General features: G+C 36.6%; 1 protein-coding gene across 1 annotated transcript in view; it reads right to left on the bottom strand.

The window, feature by feature from the left end:
* The window catches only part of LOC107556955 (regulating synaptic membrane exocytosis protein 2-like), a 99,458-nt gene that overhangs the window by 35,528 nt on the left and 45,165 nt on the right, over window positions 1-18,765 (bottom strand). The window contains exon 5 of the mRNA XM_016240224.1: window positions 11,077-11,348. Coding sequence (XP_016095710.1) covers window positions 11,077-11,348 — 272 coding nt within the window. The remainder of the gene's footprint in view (window positions 1-11,076; window positions 11,349-18,765) is intronic.

Below are 18,765 nucleotides of genomic sequence, written 5' to 3' on the forward strand. Positions count from 1 at the left end.
TATAGTAATTGCTCTGCAGTAAAGCCATTCAAACCACTTCAATTTTTGCTGATGATATTCGTTTGTTTTATGCCTGCGGTAATTATGAGTGAAACATCACGTCATCATTTTGTATCAAACAGTGCCACCTTGAGGAAAAAAGATACATTGCACAAATTGAGTCATCAGATATGTAAATATAGTTGCGCAGGAAAAAATACTTACACATTTACATACCTCGACCCTATACACTTTTTACAAAAAATTCATCGGAAAACAGGCATTCTTTTATATTTTACTATTTTTTCTTGTTATATTGTTTATAGTGAATATATTGTGGAATACTAAGAAAGTTGATATCTACCTTTAAAAAATGAAGGATGGAGAAGGTAGAGAATGATGTCCCGAGGTATGCATTTAAGGGTTAAAAGAACCACTTTTTCTCAGTGCAAAGAACATTTTAATAATCTAAAGAACCTTTTCCACTATAAAGAACCTTTTGTGGAATGAATGTTAAAGGTTCTTTATGGAACCACTGATTCCATGTAGTAGCAGTTTAGTGTGACAAAAGCTACATTTGTGAATTTCACATCATATCACATGGGCCTAAGGGCAATATTAGCGCATAGGACGGCAGATTTTATACGAGTACTTTCAGAAACAGAGCTCTCAGAGGTTGACAGAGCATCTTATCGCTGACTAACCTTATCTACTGATTTTAAAACGTCCTTGAGTTCCTGCATTGCCACTGCAAATAGCCGAGTGTCTCAGCAACTGCCGAGTATAACCACAGGTTACCTGAGTGCATTACATTCACGTCACATAAACAAAATTCTTTGGTTCTATAGGACGATTTCTCTTAGTAAAACACAAAAAAGCCACATACTTTTCTGCAGCGTGGCTTTGAGCAGCCTGGGAGATAAATTCTCTGCTGAAACCTAATGACGGAGTAAACACATATTACACAGGCTCTCAGTAATGGGGTCTGACCACAGAGAAGAAAACGAGAAACAGAAGAGAACAGCTATCAATGTTAAACCGCGATCACATCAGTTCAAAGGCTTTTCAAGGCCGGTCTCATTCACCCCTGATCGCTACAAGCACACGGTAACCCATCTGAGACGGCACGTGCCTGGCAGCCGGTGTGCAAACTCCCATGTCTGCAAAATACTGAGATAATTAGCCTCATTCTACTGCCGCATGTAGAGGATAGTCGATGTGAAACAGTGGCGCAGTGTCCTGCAGTGCCATGCTAGCATTCACCTAAAACTACTTTAAATAGATGTTATGAATTCTTTTAGAATTATTCTTTTGTATAGGTTCAATGACTCATTCGCTGAATGACTACATAGAATATAGGATATTTCTAGGAACATTTCTACCAAAAATAAAAAAATTCACACAGTATTAATTACTTAACCTCATGTCATTTTAAACCTGCATGCTCAAAACCTTGCATTAAAATATACGCATTTATAAGGAATATATATTTTGTTACACAAACATTTATAATGTTACGCATTATTTCTATTTAGCTTTCTTTTCTATTAAAATATCTCAAATATAACATATTATATAATAAACAAATATTCAAAATTATGATAAGCAATGATGTTTTCTTGTACAGTCATATATACATCGCAACCTGAAAACTTGAGTTGATAGACTTCAAACAAGATCCTGTCAACCAAAATTACAATCAACTTGTGGATAACTGCAACAATCAATCCTGTAATTGATAATGGAATTGGATTCTGGGTAAATATTAACAGTTTCCGCTGCTGGTATTACTAGTTGTCTGAAGGAATATCACGGATAAGAAGCTCTTTAAAAATCAATATCGAGGGCTGGATAATTAGTGTGCTTCACATGAGAAATGAACATTTCGGAGGTCAGAGTTTGACCTTAAAACGAGACAAATTTGCATAAAGGAATTACATCCGCAATTGGAAATTCATCCTTCTAGAAAAGCAGTCCCAAACCAAAGAACAATTTTAAACATATGTTTAACTCAAATAACACCATTTAAAAACATACCAGCTTCAAATTAAAAAATTTTTTTTATCCTTCTAAAGGGCAAGTCTTAATGTAATAATTCACCCAAATAAGTGATAAATGTAGTCATTTACTCATCCTCATGTCGGTCCAAAACTGTGCGACTTGTTTTTCCAATGTGTTGACAGAAAAACACAGACATTTCTCAAAGTATCTTATTTATGTTCCACAAAAAAAAAAGAAAGTCAAACAGTTTTGAAATGACATATGGATGAGTACATGGTGACAATTTAAAATTTTGGATGAACTATCTCTTTAAAATACCCCAAAACATTACTTTAAAACTCAAAGTGCTCATAAGTCAAGTCACCTTTATTTATATAGCGCTTTTAACAATACAGATTTTGTCAAAGCAACTGAACAGCAGAGTAAAGCTCTGCTCTGGCACTGGAAACTTCTCTGTTTCATTCATTCACCTCATCTGCGTCATTTGCCAAGTAATCTCAGACGGCGTTTACAGAAGCCTCATGAATAAACCCACAATAATCCTGCTGTTGTCTCTCAGTCTCTGTGTGCGTGGGACATCCCTCTCTCTCTCTCTCTCTCTCTCTCTCTCTCTCCGTCTCCTCCGCAGGTCTTCCTGTCTCACACATCACCCACAGCATTGATCAAACAAAGTTGCCATGGAGACGCAGCCTCGTGAAGCACCGGCTAGTGGGAAGGGATATTCCATTTAAGAGAAACTTCAAATATGATTTATCTCTTCTGTTCTTCCCTGTATCTCTCTTGCTGGCTCTTTCTCTGTGGCCACCAAAATGCATTAAGCCAAATGATGCACATGGTCATATAGCAGAGGCTGCATCTCCAACTTAAAGAAAGAATTGTGAAAAATATTGATTCAATGAGATTTATCCTTGCATTGTTCTATTGTCTATTCAAAAATCAAAACAGTCAGACAAGCATAGATATTTCGGCTACAAGCTGATGTTTTTATGGAACCTAAAAAGACTGGTTTATGTAATTATCAAAATACATTAGAAAGAATAAGACTATACAATATTAATCATGTATTATTGGGTTATGTATTGGGTCATGTATCTAAAAAAAAAATTTTTTTTTTTTTGCACCATTAGGATTCTTTTTTTCACATTGTGTCATGATTTTCATAATTAAGAAGGCAAATTCTGCTTGCTTAATTATGAAAATAAAATGATTACTTGCATATTATTTATATTTTTCCCCTTTCATTCGAGGTGAAATTACTACATTCATGACAGCTTTTGTGCAATTCAACATAATATTGAAAGTTATGTGAACAAGCAGCCTGGTCTCATGTTTATACGTAGGTATAAATACGTAACATTTACAAGCACAAAACGTACACTTTTGTACGTTTTTAGTCATGCTAAAACGTACAATTTAGACGTATTTCAACGTTTAAAACGTACAAATCGCTACGTATTTTTAGCTAAAAAACGTAAAAATATTTACGTATCTTTTATATCATTTAGATATTCATATCAATGCATTTTTATCATTTTATTAATAAACGATTTCGATTTTTAGACCCCTTAACCTGCCCCCAAACCTAAACCTACCCATTTTATAGCGAATATGCATTTTTATCATTTTATAAAATACGTCAGTTTCGTACGTTTAGAGGCTGAAAATACGTAAGTATTGTACGTTTTAGAGCCTGTAAAAACGTAAGTAAATGTACGTTTTATAGAACCACATTTTACGTAAAATACATACGAATTATCATGAGATCACGTTGGAACAAGAGAGAGAGAGAATTATTTTATACATTTATAAAATGTAAATATAAGAACTACAAATCCAAGTCTCTCTCTCTGTAGCCCAAACAAAGACAGAACTAACATTACAGGCCCACACAACAACACACTCACTACACAAAAATGGGAACAATCACATACATTTGGAAGAAGAGTTTCCCGGCCACATACAAGGCATCTCTAAGGCCCTTATGGAGTCAGCCTGAAGCGGAAAGAACACGGTGTGACTGAATCCGCTCTGGTTTTGGCAGACAGCTCTGTCCGTTAGTAATAGGTCCACACAGGGAAGTAACGATTCCCTAAGGAAAAACTTTGGCTAGACCATAACTAACCATACCTGATGTCATTTTGGTGACATTATCCTTAGCCCTTTACCCGATGTCTACCATGAAAACACACAATTCAGAAAAACTTCACTTAAAACCTTTTTTCTAAAGCAGCGGTCTCAAACCTTTTTTTCACCACGGACCGGTTACGGGGCGGTGGGGGGGTGGGCTTGGGGTATATAGCCTAATATATATATATATATATATTACGCTTTTACATAGTATCATAATTGCATTATATAATGGTTCAAGGCATTATATTGTGCTTTTTTTTTAGTCACAGATCGGACTATTTTTTCGGATTAGCAAGAAACAAATTTTAAGGCACAGAGAATGACAATGCCGTGAAGGGCTTTTGACATAGGCACATTTTATGTGTGTAGGCCTATGTATATGCAACTCGGTATTTCCGCGCTGTCTGAAACACGTCTCTATGCTTGGGCGCGCTTTGATTGTGTGCGAGAACAGCGCATGAGTAACAAATTGAGCTTTCTTTCGTTTCTTCTTCTTGTGGTTTAAAATTGCTTGTACGTCTAAATTGGCAAATTAATCTGTGAATCACGTGCGTGCCGAACGGTAGGGTCTCATCCATATGTATTACGGATCAACTGCGATCCGTTTAACTCCTAATATGTGACAGATCAGAGCAATCTTTCATTTACTTATTTAACATGAAATTATCAAATTGCTACTCCATATCAATCGCATACAAACAAAATACAGAATAATTAAAACAATCATTAACATAACAGAGTGTGTCATAGCCTATCTATACACATTTTTCCCAGAACGTTCTTGCGACCCGGTAGCAATTCTTCCACGGCCCGGTAGTGGGTCGCAACCCGGTGGTTGAGGACCTCTGCTCTAAAGAACACATCATCATCTAAATGCCTCAGTGTGACGTTTCTCTGAAATGCAATCGCTGCAATTCAGCAGAAGTTGGCAGCCACACCATGCCTCCACCAATCAAGTGCAGCACAGGCTTTAAAACCATATGAGAATGAGCAAACGCACAGGAACAAAGGGATGCTTGCACCGAACCCTTGGTGTGAGCTAAGTCTAGCGTGCTGATTTGCTGAGTGTGTATTTGTGCTGGCAGTGGAAGAGGCTCGTGCTGTAGATCCCTGGAGTAAAACGATGAGTTGCTTCCATGGCCTCACACTTTAAAACACACCATGCAGCCTTGTGCCCTGAGGTCCTTCAGATGTTTACGGTGAGGTGAAGGACCACTGATACGCCTTTTGATGCTAGAGCTAGATCTTAGCGGGGGATTTGTGAATGTCTTTCAGAACCTGCCCACTTTTCTTAAGATGCGAGGGCCAAACAATGATGCAAATGACTCACTGTAAAAAATGATTGTGATTTTAACAGTAAAAGACTGTAAAAATGCTACTGTAAAAACCTGTTAACTGATTAACAGAAAGTTTCCATACTATATTCGGTGAATAAATGTAATTACATTTAATGTAATTTTACAGTAAAATACTGTTAAAAATACGGTTTTTGGAAGTGAAAAAGAAAAAGTCATTGTATAATTTACAGTGAAAAACCGTAAATTGACACTCCCAGAATTCCCTGCATGACACTTCATATTTGATGTTTTTTTGTTGAATGAACATGTTTCTTCTTAGTTTTTTCTTATCATTTGTGTACATTAGGGTTTAATCTTACATCTAATGTTGTTAAATTAATGTTTATTGCATTATTTCAGTATCATGGGTGTCACCATGATGGGGTTTAGTGTTTGTGTGAATGACACTGTGCACCTTCTATATATAAGTATTGCCCTCAGCTTGTAGAAAAGCTGTTTGTGGTGAACTTTGGTTCATCGTGTGACTTTCTCATCACCACCAGTTTTTGGTGGTTATCAGTGCATTACAATGGTTCAAAACAGATATTAACACTTCAATATGTTGGTTTATTAACATTACATCAGTTAATGAAATACGGTATTTTATTGTGAATTTAAGTTAAGTCTGTTAACCTAAAGTTAACCTAAAATGTTGCTACCATATTTTTTACGGTGAAGTTCTGGCAACCGCACTGCCGGTATATTACTGTAAATGTCACAGAGTTTTTTTTACAGTGTAGATAAAATGCTCAAATTAATAGTTATCTGATATGGGGTTTTTCAGTGACAGATTCTGATGCCAATATCTAGAGATCTGGATATGCACAAGTTATAACGGTATTAAGAAATATTTTGAAAGAAATTGTTACAAGTATTGCAGGTATCAATGCAACCTCTGCCATTTCTAAACATAAAAAATACAATTTAATGAGACAAAATAAGATGTACACAAACTGTTTACTTTAAAACAATATATAAATTACAATTTAAAATCATTTAAAAAATCCTCATATGAACGCTAAAAGTCACCAAAAGTTTTATCAATAACTGACCTGTCTGAAAAGACAAAAAACACAAATAATTAAGCAACCATTGATATGTATAGGGGTAGAATGGGGTAAAACGCCCCCCCCCCTGCTGTTTTTCCCAAAATAACCACTAGATAAAGTCATGATACATTTTTGTTGTAACTATGGACTACGTAGACAAGAGTGATGTAGAAGTATTCACCATGAAGCTTACACTGGTGATGTACCGGAGAGAAAACGGGTTTCACGGCAAGTGATCATTTTCAGCAGGGAGAAAAAAAAGTGTTTTAAAGCTTGTTGTTTTGTAGAACTCACAGTTATATATGATATGAGAATAGTAAGGCTTGTAGATAGGAAGTATGTGTGATTTAAGAAAACTATAATTATATTTTCAGAATGACAATTTTTTTTTTTACTTAGTCTGTAGGATAAAACGCCCCCAGGGGGCACGGCTTCATTACTCTGTCCTGAACATCAAAACCTTTGTTTTTCCATCAAATGTATTCTAACTAGTTGGTTGAATACAAATATTTGGACTTTATTAACAAAATTCCTCAGGTAGCTAGTTAGCATCAGCTAACAATATTTTTCAAATAAGCTGTTATAATTTTGTAATTCATAATTCTATTCTTTTCAATTTTAAGCTCAATCTGCCTGTACTCTGATTTTGCTGTAAACGTATAAAGCAAATTGCTTTGTCAGACTGGGGGCATTTTACCCCATCTGGGGGGCAAAACGCCCCCTTGGTACAAATTAAATTTTTGTTAAGAATTAAATAACATGAAAACTCCGGACATTTTTCATACATGGTTTATAATGCATGTCATTGTCACTAAAACTGATAATTCTATTCTGGACACATTTAAGTTTTGTTTCACAGGGAAAAAAATTACAGTCCTTAAAGGGGGGCGTTTTCCCCCACTCAACCATCTAGGCTATGTAAACAACAGCCCAATTTCCCAACAACTGAAAACAACCACTTCAAATATTAAAATATTTGTTATTATTATACAACCTTCGCAATTCAAAATGCACCCAACAGTGAAGAAATGTGTGTGATATTCGCATACTTAATTGCGACTGGACATCTTTCTTGCATTTATTAGCATACTGAACTCTGATTGGTCCTTCCTTTCTTCCACAGCCGCCACTAAACAAGATGCGTGCTGCTGAGCGTCATGACAACGGCTGCGGCATTTCATTTACACAGAAGCAAAGCCACTCGCATACACATTTCTTTCAATTCGTGCCTCGCAAGCACTGCTATTTCCTTCAGGATATGCAAATACAGTCACTTGTGATGTTTTACAAACTCACCCGATGGTGCTGAGCGCCTGTTCCAGGAGCTCCGTCTGCAGAATATTCTGCGGCGGCGTGAAAGCTCCATTAAAATGAGATAAAACCGAGCTACAGAACTGACGCAATGTCTCAAACTGCATTTTCCCTCTTCCTCTCCGCTATCCTGCGTATGTTCCCTCTTTCCCTCAGACGAAACTCCTCCAGCGCTCCTCGCCTCGGACGCGCCGCATCTCCAGCGCAACTTCCCGATGTATTCTGATCCCGGTGAAGAGTGCGTTTGGATGAGGAGAGCGGACCGACACCGGCTCCCCCGCTCATTATGTTTCGAACTTAAGAGAGAAAACGCACGCGCAGCGTTTCCTAAACGCACCGGAGATCCCTCGTGTCTTTATTTATCCACAGTAATCGCGATAACATCCATGCAAACGCGTCGTGTCCTCGCGGAGACGCTGCTGTCAGGATTCGGTCTCTCATCTAGCAGCCTTCCGCTCTCAGGAGCACCAGAGCAGCACTACACATCCTCCAGCAGCTCTACAGCGCATGTGGCGTGGGGAGGAGGGGAGCTTTCTTTCTCCCACATCATTAAGGGTTTTCCGTGGAGAGAGAGATGCTCTGCACTAAAAGAGAACTATTGTGTGTGTGTGCATACCTGAAGGAATATGAGCGCTAGAGGAACAGAAAACGCTCTCGTGTGGAGTGCACTCTGCCCTGAGGACACGAGCAATAAGAGTGCTTTTTAACATGCATTCTGACCTAAAAAAATTCAAAAAAAAAAAAGTTCTATATTCATTTAAAAGCGAAGCAGGGCCCTTTATGAGAGACATGTTAAAGCCATTAGCAGGATGATGCAACCTAAAAATCAAGACTGCATAGTTCTATTAATTTGTGTTTACTGTACATGCATTTGGAAGTACATTATTGACTTTGGGTATAATATAATACAATATTATATAATATACAACAATTATAATATACAACATTATATTTTAAAAGACCATTCATTTGTAAAATATAGTCAAATGTTTTTAGTAAAAAAAAAAAAAACTTTTAAATGATAAAAGGATAAACTTAGTGCAAAAGTGAAAAGATAGATATGAAAGATAGAATGATTTAGGTACATTTAGGTAGACAGACAGACAGACAGACAGACAGATAGAACGAATGATAGACAGAACAATAGATAAATAGAGAGAATGATAGAACGATGAACAGACACACAGAAAGATTAGATAGATAGATAGATAGATAGATAGATAGATAGATAGATAGATAGATAGATAGATAGATAGATAGATAGATAGATAGATAGATATAGAACATTCGATAGATAGAACGATTGAACAACAGATAGAACGATAAAATTATCGAATGTTAGAACGATAGTATGATAGGTATTAATGATAGATAGATAAACTGATAGAATGATAGAACAATTGATAGACAGAATGATAGATAGGCAGAACGACAGAAAGTTAGATAGATAGATAGACAGACAGACAGACAGACAGAGTGAAAACTATCATTAAAGTATTTCTAAAAATCTCTGCCAAACCTCAAATGCACCAGTTGTTTAAAGATCAGCGTTTACATCATTAAAATGTTGAATGGTCTATAGAGAGCAGGCAGGTGTGAGATCAGAATGCTGATATTGAATTCCGGCAGGTGCATCTTTCATTCTCTTAATAACTCTCTCAAGACAAAACCTCTACATCACAACATCAGCTCCCACAGCGCTAAACCAAGAGCAAGAAACCTGATTACATCATACTTAAAGTGAAACTTGTGCTAACCTCTTGAACTATCGACACAATATGCATGTACACAATATACTGTATATTGCAGTACCCGCTGTGACAATAGAAGATCAGCTCTCAACCCTACAAATGACTCATGCATTTTGTATAATTTCAGATCTAAAACAACCGCTGTTGTTTAACTTAGGTGTCACATTGCATCTAGCTACAATAAAAACACTAATGGATTTTATAGATGGAGAGGGAGGAGATACAAATGCACGAAAACCCGCGAAACCCAGGGAAACATAACGGCTGTAATTAAATCCGAATCCCAGTGTAATTATTATTGTTTCATCTAGCAGTTTCACCCACACTTGCGCCACGTCTGAGCGTTCTCTCCAGTGACACCTCCGAGACCAAGACAAATTAGGCTCTTCCCACATTATTTCAGGATATAAATAGGCTGTCAGCACTTTTTCAGGAGAGAAGAATCAGAGTTAATTTAAACAATCTTTAAGATTAATGGAAGTGCTTTTCAGTGATTTCCTGAGCTCTATTCCTGGACATCAAACTATTTAACACATTCTCTCAGCGAACAGTCAGGCCGTTCTTAACCACTTTGGCAGCAGTTAACCCAAAAATTCCCATGCCACAGAAGTAGGGCCTGAAATGATTAAAAATTGTCTATTTATTATTTTTTCAACACTCAGAGAAGGTGCTTAACCGTCATAAAATGTTGATTGTCAACCTCGGGAGGTCAAATTAAATATTATATGACCTGTTTTATTTTCTATTCATTTTACATGAGCTTCACAACCCTTTATGAGTTTTGCAACAGTTTTTACTGTTTTTATTTTTGTGATTCCTCTAGCAATAATAAAATTAAATAGACAAGATGAAGAATTATTTCAGTGGAAGACCATTTCTATTGAAGCTTGTTTCTGCCACTGAATAAAAAATAAAAAGTTAATTGCGATCTTAATCTCATTTTTTATCTCACAATTCTGACATTTTTATTCCAATTGCAAGTTTAAATCTTGCAGTTCTGTCTTTTTTTAAGTTTAAGAGTTTATATTTTAAGAAAATAGTCAGCCTTTTTTTCCTCAGAATTATACTTTATAACTCACAATTGCGAGAAAAAAAGTCAGAATTTTCTCACAGTTCCGACTTTATTTCTTACAATTACGAGTTTATATCTTTTATAAAAGATACACCTATATACCTATATACACCTTCTTTTTTTATTATTCAGAGGCAGAGACAGGCTTCCATACATTTCTGCCTCAGAGCACAAAAAAATTTTTTAATACCAACCACCAAGAATACCCTAGCAACCATTTAAGAATGTATTAGAAACATTCTAGCAACTGCTTAGTAACAACCTAGCAACTACCCAGAAATTGCAAACATCTCGGAAAAAACTGGTTTCTTAAAGTAGCATGAATAACTTGAAGAGTGCTGCTGATCACAACGAATAATGATTTCTAAACAAGATTATTGCAAGTTCAAAAGTTTCAACATCTTAGCATGCTAAAATTCACATTAACACATTTCATGTGCACTCACCTGTTGCTCAGAGGGTCGTTAGGCTTCAGACCGGAGTCGTTGTTGAGGGACGCCTGTCGCAGGAGTCCTCGGCTACGGTCCCCTGGAGGACCCTGGTACAGCAGTGGGGCTTCCTGCAGTTTGGCCTTCTTCTCCTGCGGAGCCTCTTCGTGGCGGCAGTGAGGGTCACTCGCACTTGATGGAAGGGCGCCCCCTGGGCTGCTGTAGAACCAGGCCCCTGACTTGGTGAGGATTTCTTGTTGTTTTCGGCACAGATTGCATACCCACATCACCTGACGATGAGAGAACAGGAAGTTAGAATCAGAGAAGAACACAAGACAGAGATCCACAAATGAGATGAATGAAAACTTGCCGTTGTGGGAGAAGCGATTTGTAGAGTTAAATCTGTAATTTCTGTGTCAACTGTGAAGCCAGAGTGAATATTGGGATATTTGTCCTGAACCTCACACGCAGGTCCCACAACAAACAGGTTCAAGAAACTGTGATGCTGGTGCAGCTGACAAACAAAACTGCCAAAGTACATGTGAGAGGAAATGATGAATGCTCAACCAATGGCATGAGTTTGGGGGAGGAGCTACCTGGTTTGTCTGACTAATAGAGCGCAGCAGGGATGACGTATTTTTGTAGGCCAAAGCCCATAAACGAGTTATTTAAGCACGGCTTCACCTTCATGAAGTCAATGTTTTTTTTCTGAATGGGATAAAGGCTTGAAATAAGGTCTGTGGTTAACACAAGCTCAAGATATTTTCACATTTTATTCTATGACATAAAAGACATCCTTGCAGTGTTGCCAAGTCTGTTTTCCAGATTAATTGGGCTACTTTTATACTGTTGGTGAGGGTTGTTTTTTTAGTCTGCGGGTTGAAACAAAACCCCCCACCCCCAGAACAAGGTTTTGACCCCCTGAACGTGATTTTGGAGCGATTCTGATAGCCATTTTCCCCCAGAAAGCGATTTGGTTAGTTTTGAATACCAATTAAGCTGGTTAAGCTGGCAACCCAAACCCTGTGTTAGATATATTTTAAAGCTTTTACTTGTCTAGAAAAAGGCATGCTAACAAGTTCCTAAATGGGACTATAGAGGTAGTTGGGGACATTAAAGGTTATAACACTGAATAAGAAAGCTCATCTACTCATAGTCCACTTTTACAGCCACAGTGTGTTTAGTAGCGCACTCTTGCAAACCACTCCAACTCCAACTTTAAGGGAAAATTATTTTAAATAAAAAAACTAAGAGAGTTGTCAGAACCTTAATGGTGTTGATGTTGAAGTGAAGCAACCGCAATGAAGACATTTCACATACATTCAGCTTTTTACTTCTGGCAAATGTATTTAGACTTAAAAGTATTTAGACAAAAGTTGTGTTGAATGATAGCAAAACATGTAAGAATCAAACTTTTGTTAGTCATAGAGCTTATTTTCTGGATTAATTCAAAAGCCAATGGAAAAATCATATTTGGTTTTTGTCGAGGGAACTAGGGTGATGCTACCTTCATGTCTGGCCTACAAAAATACGTCATCCCTACTGATGTGGAGCGGGGTGGAAATGAGGAAGGTGTTTAGAAACCTGTTTGGCAACAATTAGTAGTCGTTTTTGCATCAAGCATCACTGTTATTACTGTACTCAGGTCTTTACAACCTCTCAAATCTTCTGCTTCAGCAATCCTGAACATCTCCTATCAACGAGGGCACAGCCTGACCTTGTTATCTGCCCAGCAGAAATGCACTCAGCAGGTGGTTGGCATCCAAGCTGCCATCCAGTTTGATGGTGGTAATTAAACATGATCTGAGTCTCACCCGCACACACAGGCTTTCATCAGTCCAGCCTGAATACATAACGCCACATCGGCTCCCAGAAATGATGCATCTCACACAAAAAAAATGAACTTGGAAATTCAAATTATTTACAATTTTCCAAAACTGTTCCTTGTGTAAAGCTATGGTATGGCTGGTAATATAACACAAATTGTACTGTATGAACTACTGCAATGGTGCTTTTTTGGAAGCTGACAGCCCCTGGTCAGCATTCATTCACTTTGATTCAATGGAAAGAGCAGCTCTTCAGAAGAAGGTGAGCATCACAATAAGTGAATAATGACAGAATTTTTCCTGTATTATCCAAACAAAAGAGCTTACAGTTTATTCAAATCCAATAATTGTTAGGAAACTTGAAAAGTTGTATATGAGCTGCCCTATCATACAATAAAGTGAAAAGGTCACATCTTTCAAGTGGTTTTTGATAAGATCACAGTGAGCAATTGCACTGGGAGCGGCTCTGAGACATACCGCAGACGGATGTGAGTGTTATTGTGATGAATGTTTGGTCAGTCAGCGATAGACAAATGAAAAGATGTGTGCAGTGAAAAATTGATAAAGTGCTGAGTGAGCTGTCATTGGTGTCAAATGGCAGGGAACCTTTCTGGGTGAATCTCATGAAGCCTGTCAAGAACATGTTCAGGTCATTTTTCACCCAAAAAAAATAAAAAAAAGCAATTGCAGCTAATGCTGACGTAAAAAAAAAAAAAAAAAATTTGTATTACAGTAATTTTATTAAGAATCTAATGAAAACTACAATTAAGAATAACAAATTGTATAATAATAATAATAATAATAATAATTATAATTATAATAATGCATCATAACATCAATTCTAAGGACCTAAAACTAATTTAAGTGAGCTTTATATTGAACAAAGCCAATAATGCTCACAATGCTTATTTCTTCGAATGAATGAATGAATAAATAAATAAAATCATTTTTTTAATCAATGCAAGGTTTGCAAATAGGAAGACATACGATTTGATTAAGCATCTGATCTGACTACCTCTGTGAGGTACTGTATGTAAAACATAAATAACGTCAATATGAAACTTGCATATTACTGTATCAAACAGCATAACTGGAGAGGCTGTCCTGGGCAGCTGAATATTTTATAGATGTTTGATAAAAGTGAGGATGTTCATGATAAGAGGAGTGTTATCATTCACCAGCTTAAACGCAGCCTGCAGGTGGAACATGAATATTTAATGCGCTTCTATATTTAGAACCCAGCAGCTCCTAATAGACTAGATGCATATTCATAGGTTTTATTTTCTCTGAACTTAAAAAGGACCAATTAAACAAAGTGTTAATTACGCAGTGACAGAATCAAAAATAGACAGATCTCTAAGAGGAAGAGAGCATATGCAGCTCAGTCCTCTATGAGTATGTCACTTTGTCGAAAATATCTTTATTATTAGCCAAATTATTGTGCAAATTAAGGTTTTAAAATTCAAGCTGTTTACATTATGAGATCCATAAGTATCAAGCTGCTATTAAAAGAGTGATAGTGAATCATTATGTTCTTATTTTCTAGATTTGTTCTTTTAATGACAGACAGGTTCCCAAATAACAATATGCAGCTTTTTCCATTGCCTGAATCTCAATAACACAATAAAAGCTTAATTATATAATCATTGCTGCCATGCTTACCCATGTCGGCTGTGTATTGTTTGGTCCAAATGGATAAAACTGATGTTCAATAACTGAAATCAAAACTCACGGACAGCTCCGCACGGTTTCATATGCCAAAGTCCTGCGTAACGGGTGACCTTTTAGAGTTGGGGATCAAATGCTCCTTCTGCTGTCAAGATTGTGCTTCAGTTCAGATTTTCCAGAAAAAAGCAGAAAAAAATGAACCCTGAGATTGATCCAAGTTGTCAAAAAAATAAGCAGCGGAATAAAAGCAATTGCTCATGCAGGAAGATGATACAGAGCGATCGGAGCAGCACGTAATCATGTTTTTGCCACCGAGCATCACTAACACGGGTCTCATTACCGATGCATGTGAGTGTGCAGCTCCACCGGGGCTGAGTCCGACTCATTACACATGCACAACGCTCACTAACTCTCTTCAAAGGATGCTGATTAAGACAGAAACACTAACTTCAACATCAAGATGTGTTAAATCACTGATGTGCATCAGATATTATGCTAGCAAAATCAATCACATTATATGAGTCAAAATCTTCTAAGGGGTAATAATGGAACAACAGCTTTAAAGTGATTTTTCTCTATTATTAACAATAGGATCTGTATTTTCATGGGTTAAAATAAAAGATTTTGCCGTAAGAAACTTCATGCCTCAAAACCACTCCTTTTCTGGTTTTCAAAAGTCAACAAATGTGCGACAACTGAATGTAACATTTTTGACAAGCCAAACATGTTAGTCTTTCAAATCCACATCATTTGTCTATCCATCTTGCGCATCTATGTCTGTCAAAAAATAGTATTTACGAGAAGCCTGCAGAGGTGCAGGGAGCACACGGATTTGCTGGAAAACCCACACTACTGGATGATTTGACTTTGTGTTTGCTTTCTGAGGAGGAGGAGAAAATGCAGCCTGAGCGGCTTCAGCAAGCTGTCCGTCAGAGATCGTAACGTACCTAATACGTAATAATTTGCTCTTCGCTGAAATTGACAGGTGATTTTTATAAAATGTAGTTTGACCACGGTCTTCTCAGTTGTTTAAAAGATTAAGGCAACTATCAAAGTTTGATAAAATGCTGTTTAATTGAAATTTTTTTTAATGATTTGTTATATTAAATTAGGCCTTTGCAGATTTTAAAGGGATAGTTCACCCAAAAATTGAAATTGCCCCATGATTTACTCACCCTCAAGCCATGCTAGGTGTATCAGAGTTATATAAAAATTTTTACAAATGTAAAAACCGTAAGTTACTCCGGTAACTCTGCGTAAGCTCCGGTGAGAATATGCTAGTCTCACAAGAACCAAGTTTTGTTTACGGCAAAGAAAACCAGTCTCCTCTTGGCTTATATAGAAATCCTTCGACATTTCTCTGTACTGCTAATTCGTGAACGTTTTTTTGTTTTGCTCTCTCCTCTGCGCTTCCTCATTTGTCACTTCTCACCGGAACGCACGTATGACAGTTAAGGGAAGCTAGAGTGTGTTATTCCAAGAATTCTGAATCCATTTCGACAGCTTTTGCCTTAAATTTCCCTCAAATTTTAGAGGAATAATCTAAAATGTAAGATATTATTTACTGAAAACCTCTTCACTGCATCATTCCAGATGCAATACCGTTCAAGGAAAGTAAATTTTTTTTATGTTTTTGAAACTTATGCCCACCAAAGCTGTATATATTTGCCCAAAAATACAGCATAAACTGTAATATTTTGAAATATTATCACAATATCTGTTTTCCATTTACATACGTGACCCTGGACCACAAAAGCAGTCTTAAGTCGCTGGGGTATATTTGTAGCAATAGCCAAAAATACATTGTATAGGTCAAAATTATTGATTTTTCTTTAATGCCAAATATCATTAGGATATTAAGTAAAGATCATGTTCCATGAAAATATTTCGTAAATTTCCTACTATAAATATAGTAAAACTTCATTTTTGATTATTAATATGCTTTGCTAAGAACTTCATTTGGACAAATTTAAAGGCGATTTTCTCAATATTTAGATTTTTTTGCACCCTCAGATTCCAGATTTTCAAATAGTTGTATCTCGACCAAATATTGTCCTATCCTAACCATACATCAATGGAAATATAATTTATTCAGTTTTCAGATGATGTATAAATCTCAGTTTCGAAAAATTGACCCTTATGACTGGTTTTGTGGTCCAGGGTCACATATGTTTTAAAAAGTAATTTTTTTATGTGATGACAAAGCTGAATTTTCAGTGCAGGCAATGTAGACTATACTTTTTTTTTGTGTGTGTGTGTGTGTTTTATGGTGTTTGTTGGTTTTGTTTTGACCTTTGAGAGCCTGACAATCATGTTGACTATAACTGTCACTGTACAGAAAAGAGCTGAAAAGATTTCCCATTTGTGTTCCACTGAAAAAGACAACAGCATGGAGGTTTGGAACAACATGAGAGTGAATAAATCACACAATAACTGAAATTTTTGGGTTAACTATTCCTTTAAATCTTGCAAAAATCAGTAAAGAAAATAAACATCTAGCTTCTATCTAGATGTCTATACACCCAGTAGCTTCAGTGTCAGTGAAAAGCGTCAGTGGTGAAATTGGCTCTTTTTCCATCAGCATTTTCTTCTCTTCTCCAAACACTGACAGTTGTGGTGAAAGAGATCCTATTTGAGACAGCATCAATATTTACAGCTCCCGGTGTCTCGTGCGGCGATGGGAGCTGTCGGACATCACACACTGGAACACGATAGCGCAGCTGAGTCAAGCTCATGAGGCAATGTCTGCGCATTCACTAAGACTGACGGTATATCCATCCAAAATGATCATGATGACGAGGGGAAACGATAGCAGAGAATCTCCCTTCACTGCCACTTACAAAGTTTTACATATGAAGAAACTAATAATACTTTTGACGAATCTGTTTAAAATGATATACAATCACATGATATCAGTGCTATTTCAGTATTATTTATATACTAAGATTTATTAATATTTTGATTAATATTAAAATGTTAGTTTTACTTGATTTTTTATTAAAACTTAATTTAAGTTTTATTAGATTCATTATGTACTCGTTTTTTAATATTTCTATTTAATTTGTTTTTATGTCAGTTTATATAATTTCAGTACTTCAAATAAAGCTCATATTTTATTTCAGTTAGTTGCCAAGTCAACATTTCTAATTTTGTTTAGGTTTTTAATTTTTCATCTAATATTTATATTTGTTTTACTTCAGCTTTATTTCAATTAATGAAAACCGTTTTAGTGGTTTAAGTTTTGTGACAAAGCCATCAATAAATGCATTAAATATAAATTAAATATCCAACATTTTGGAAATGTATATTCTATATTTGTAGAAAAATGTCAAAAACAACCAGTGAAACAGCAACACAATACTATTTTTGCACCAGCAGAGCAGAATGAAACAAGCGTAAACAACCTTCAGTTTTTCTTTGACCATCAACAACAACTTCTAGGTTTAGATATTAAAGGGGTCATATGATGTATCTAAAAAGAACATTATTTGGTGTATTTGGTGTAATGAAATGTGTTTATGCGGTTTAAGGTTAAAAAAACACATTATTTTCAACATACTGTACATTATTGTTTCTCCTCTATGCCCCGCCTTTCTGAAACACGTCGATTTTTACAAAGCTCATCGGTCTGAAAAACGAGGTGTGCTCTGATTGGTCAGCTATCCAGCGTGTTGGGATTGGCCGAATACCTCAAGCGTGTGACGGAAATGTTACGGCCCTTACCATACTGTGATGCCGTGTCCCGGTGCGACAAGACAAAAACATGAAAACCCATTACAAACGAGGCATTTGTTGCATCCAGTGGGGACGTAATTACGGATTATAATGACTTATACTGTCTTTTTACATGTTGCGTTGCATCGTGCCGTGTAAACATAAAACCATGTCTGCATTTGTGATCGGAGAAATTACAAACAACAAGCGCTACTCTACACTGTTCAAAACTCACGTCTGAATCATCAGTGGCAAATTCTTTAAATATGAAAATGTACTAACAGACTGTCAGTTAGAACAACCGGCATTGTAGTCTACCAGGATCAGGAAACAGTCCTCCATAAAATGCGCTGCACACATCTGAATATTTGGGTTGAACTGTTCTGGAACAGTGTTGTAAATACAACTTAACCACTGATTTCTAGTCGTGTCCTCTTTTGGAAGGCCAAACAAAGTAGTTTCGCTTTCACAACGAAACACACAGCGTCTTCACAACATG

The sequence above is a fragment of the Sinocyclocheilus grahami genome, unplaced genomic scaffold (genome assembly GCF_001515645.1).
Source record: "Sinocyclocheilus grahami isolate Dianchi unplaced genomic scaffold, SAMN03320097.WGS_v1.1 scaffold585.1, whole genome shotgun sequence".
Classification (NCBI taxonomy): domain Eukaryota; kingdom Metazoa; phylum Chordata; class Actinopteri; order Cypriniformes; family Cyprinidae; genus Sinocyclocheilus; species Sinocyclocheilus grahami.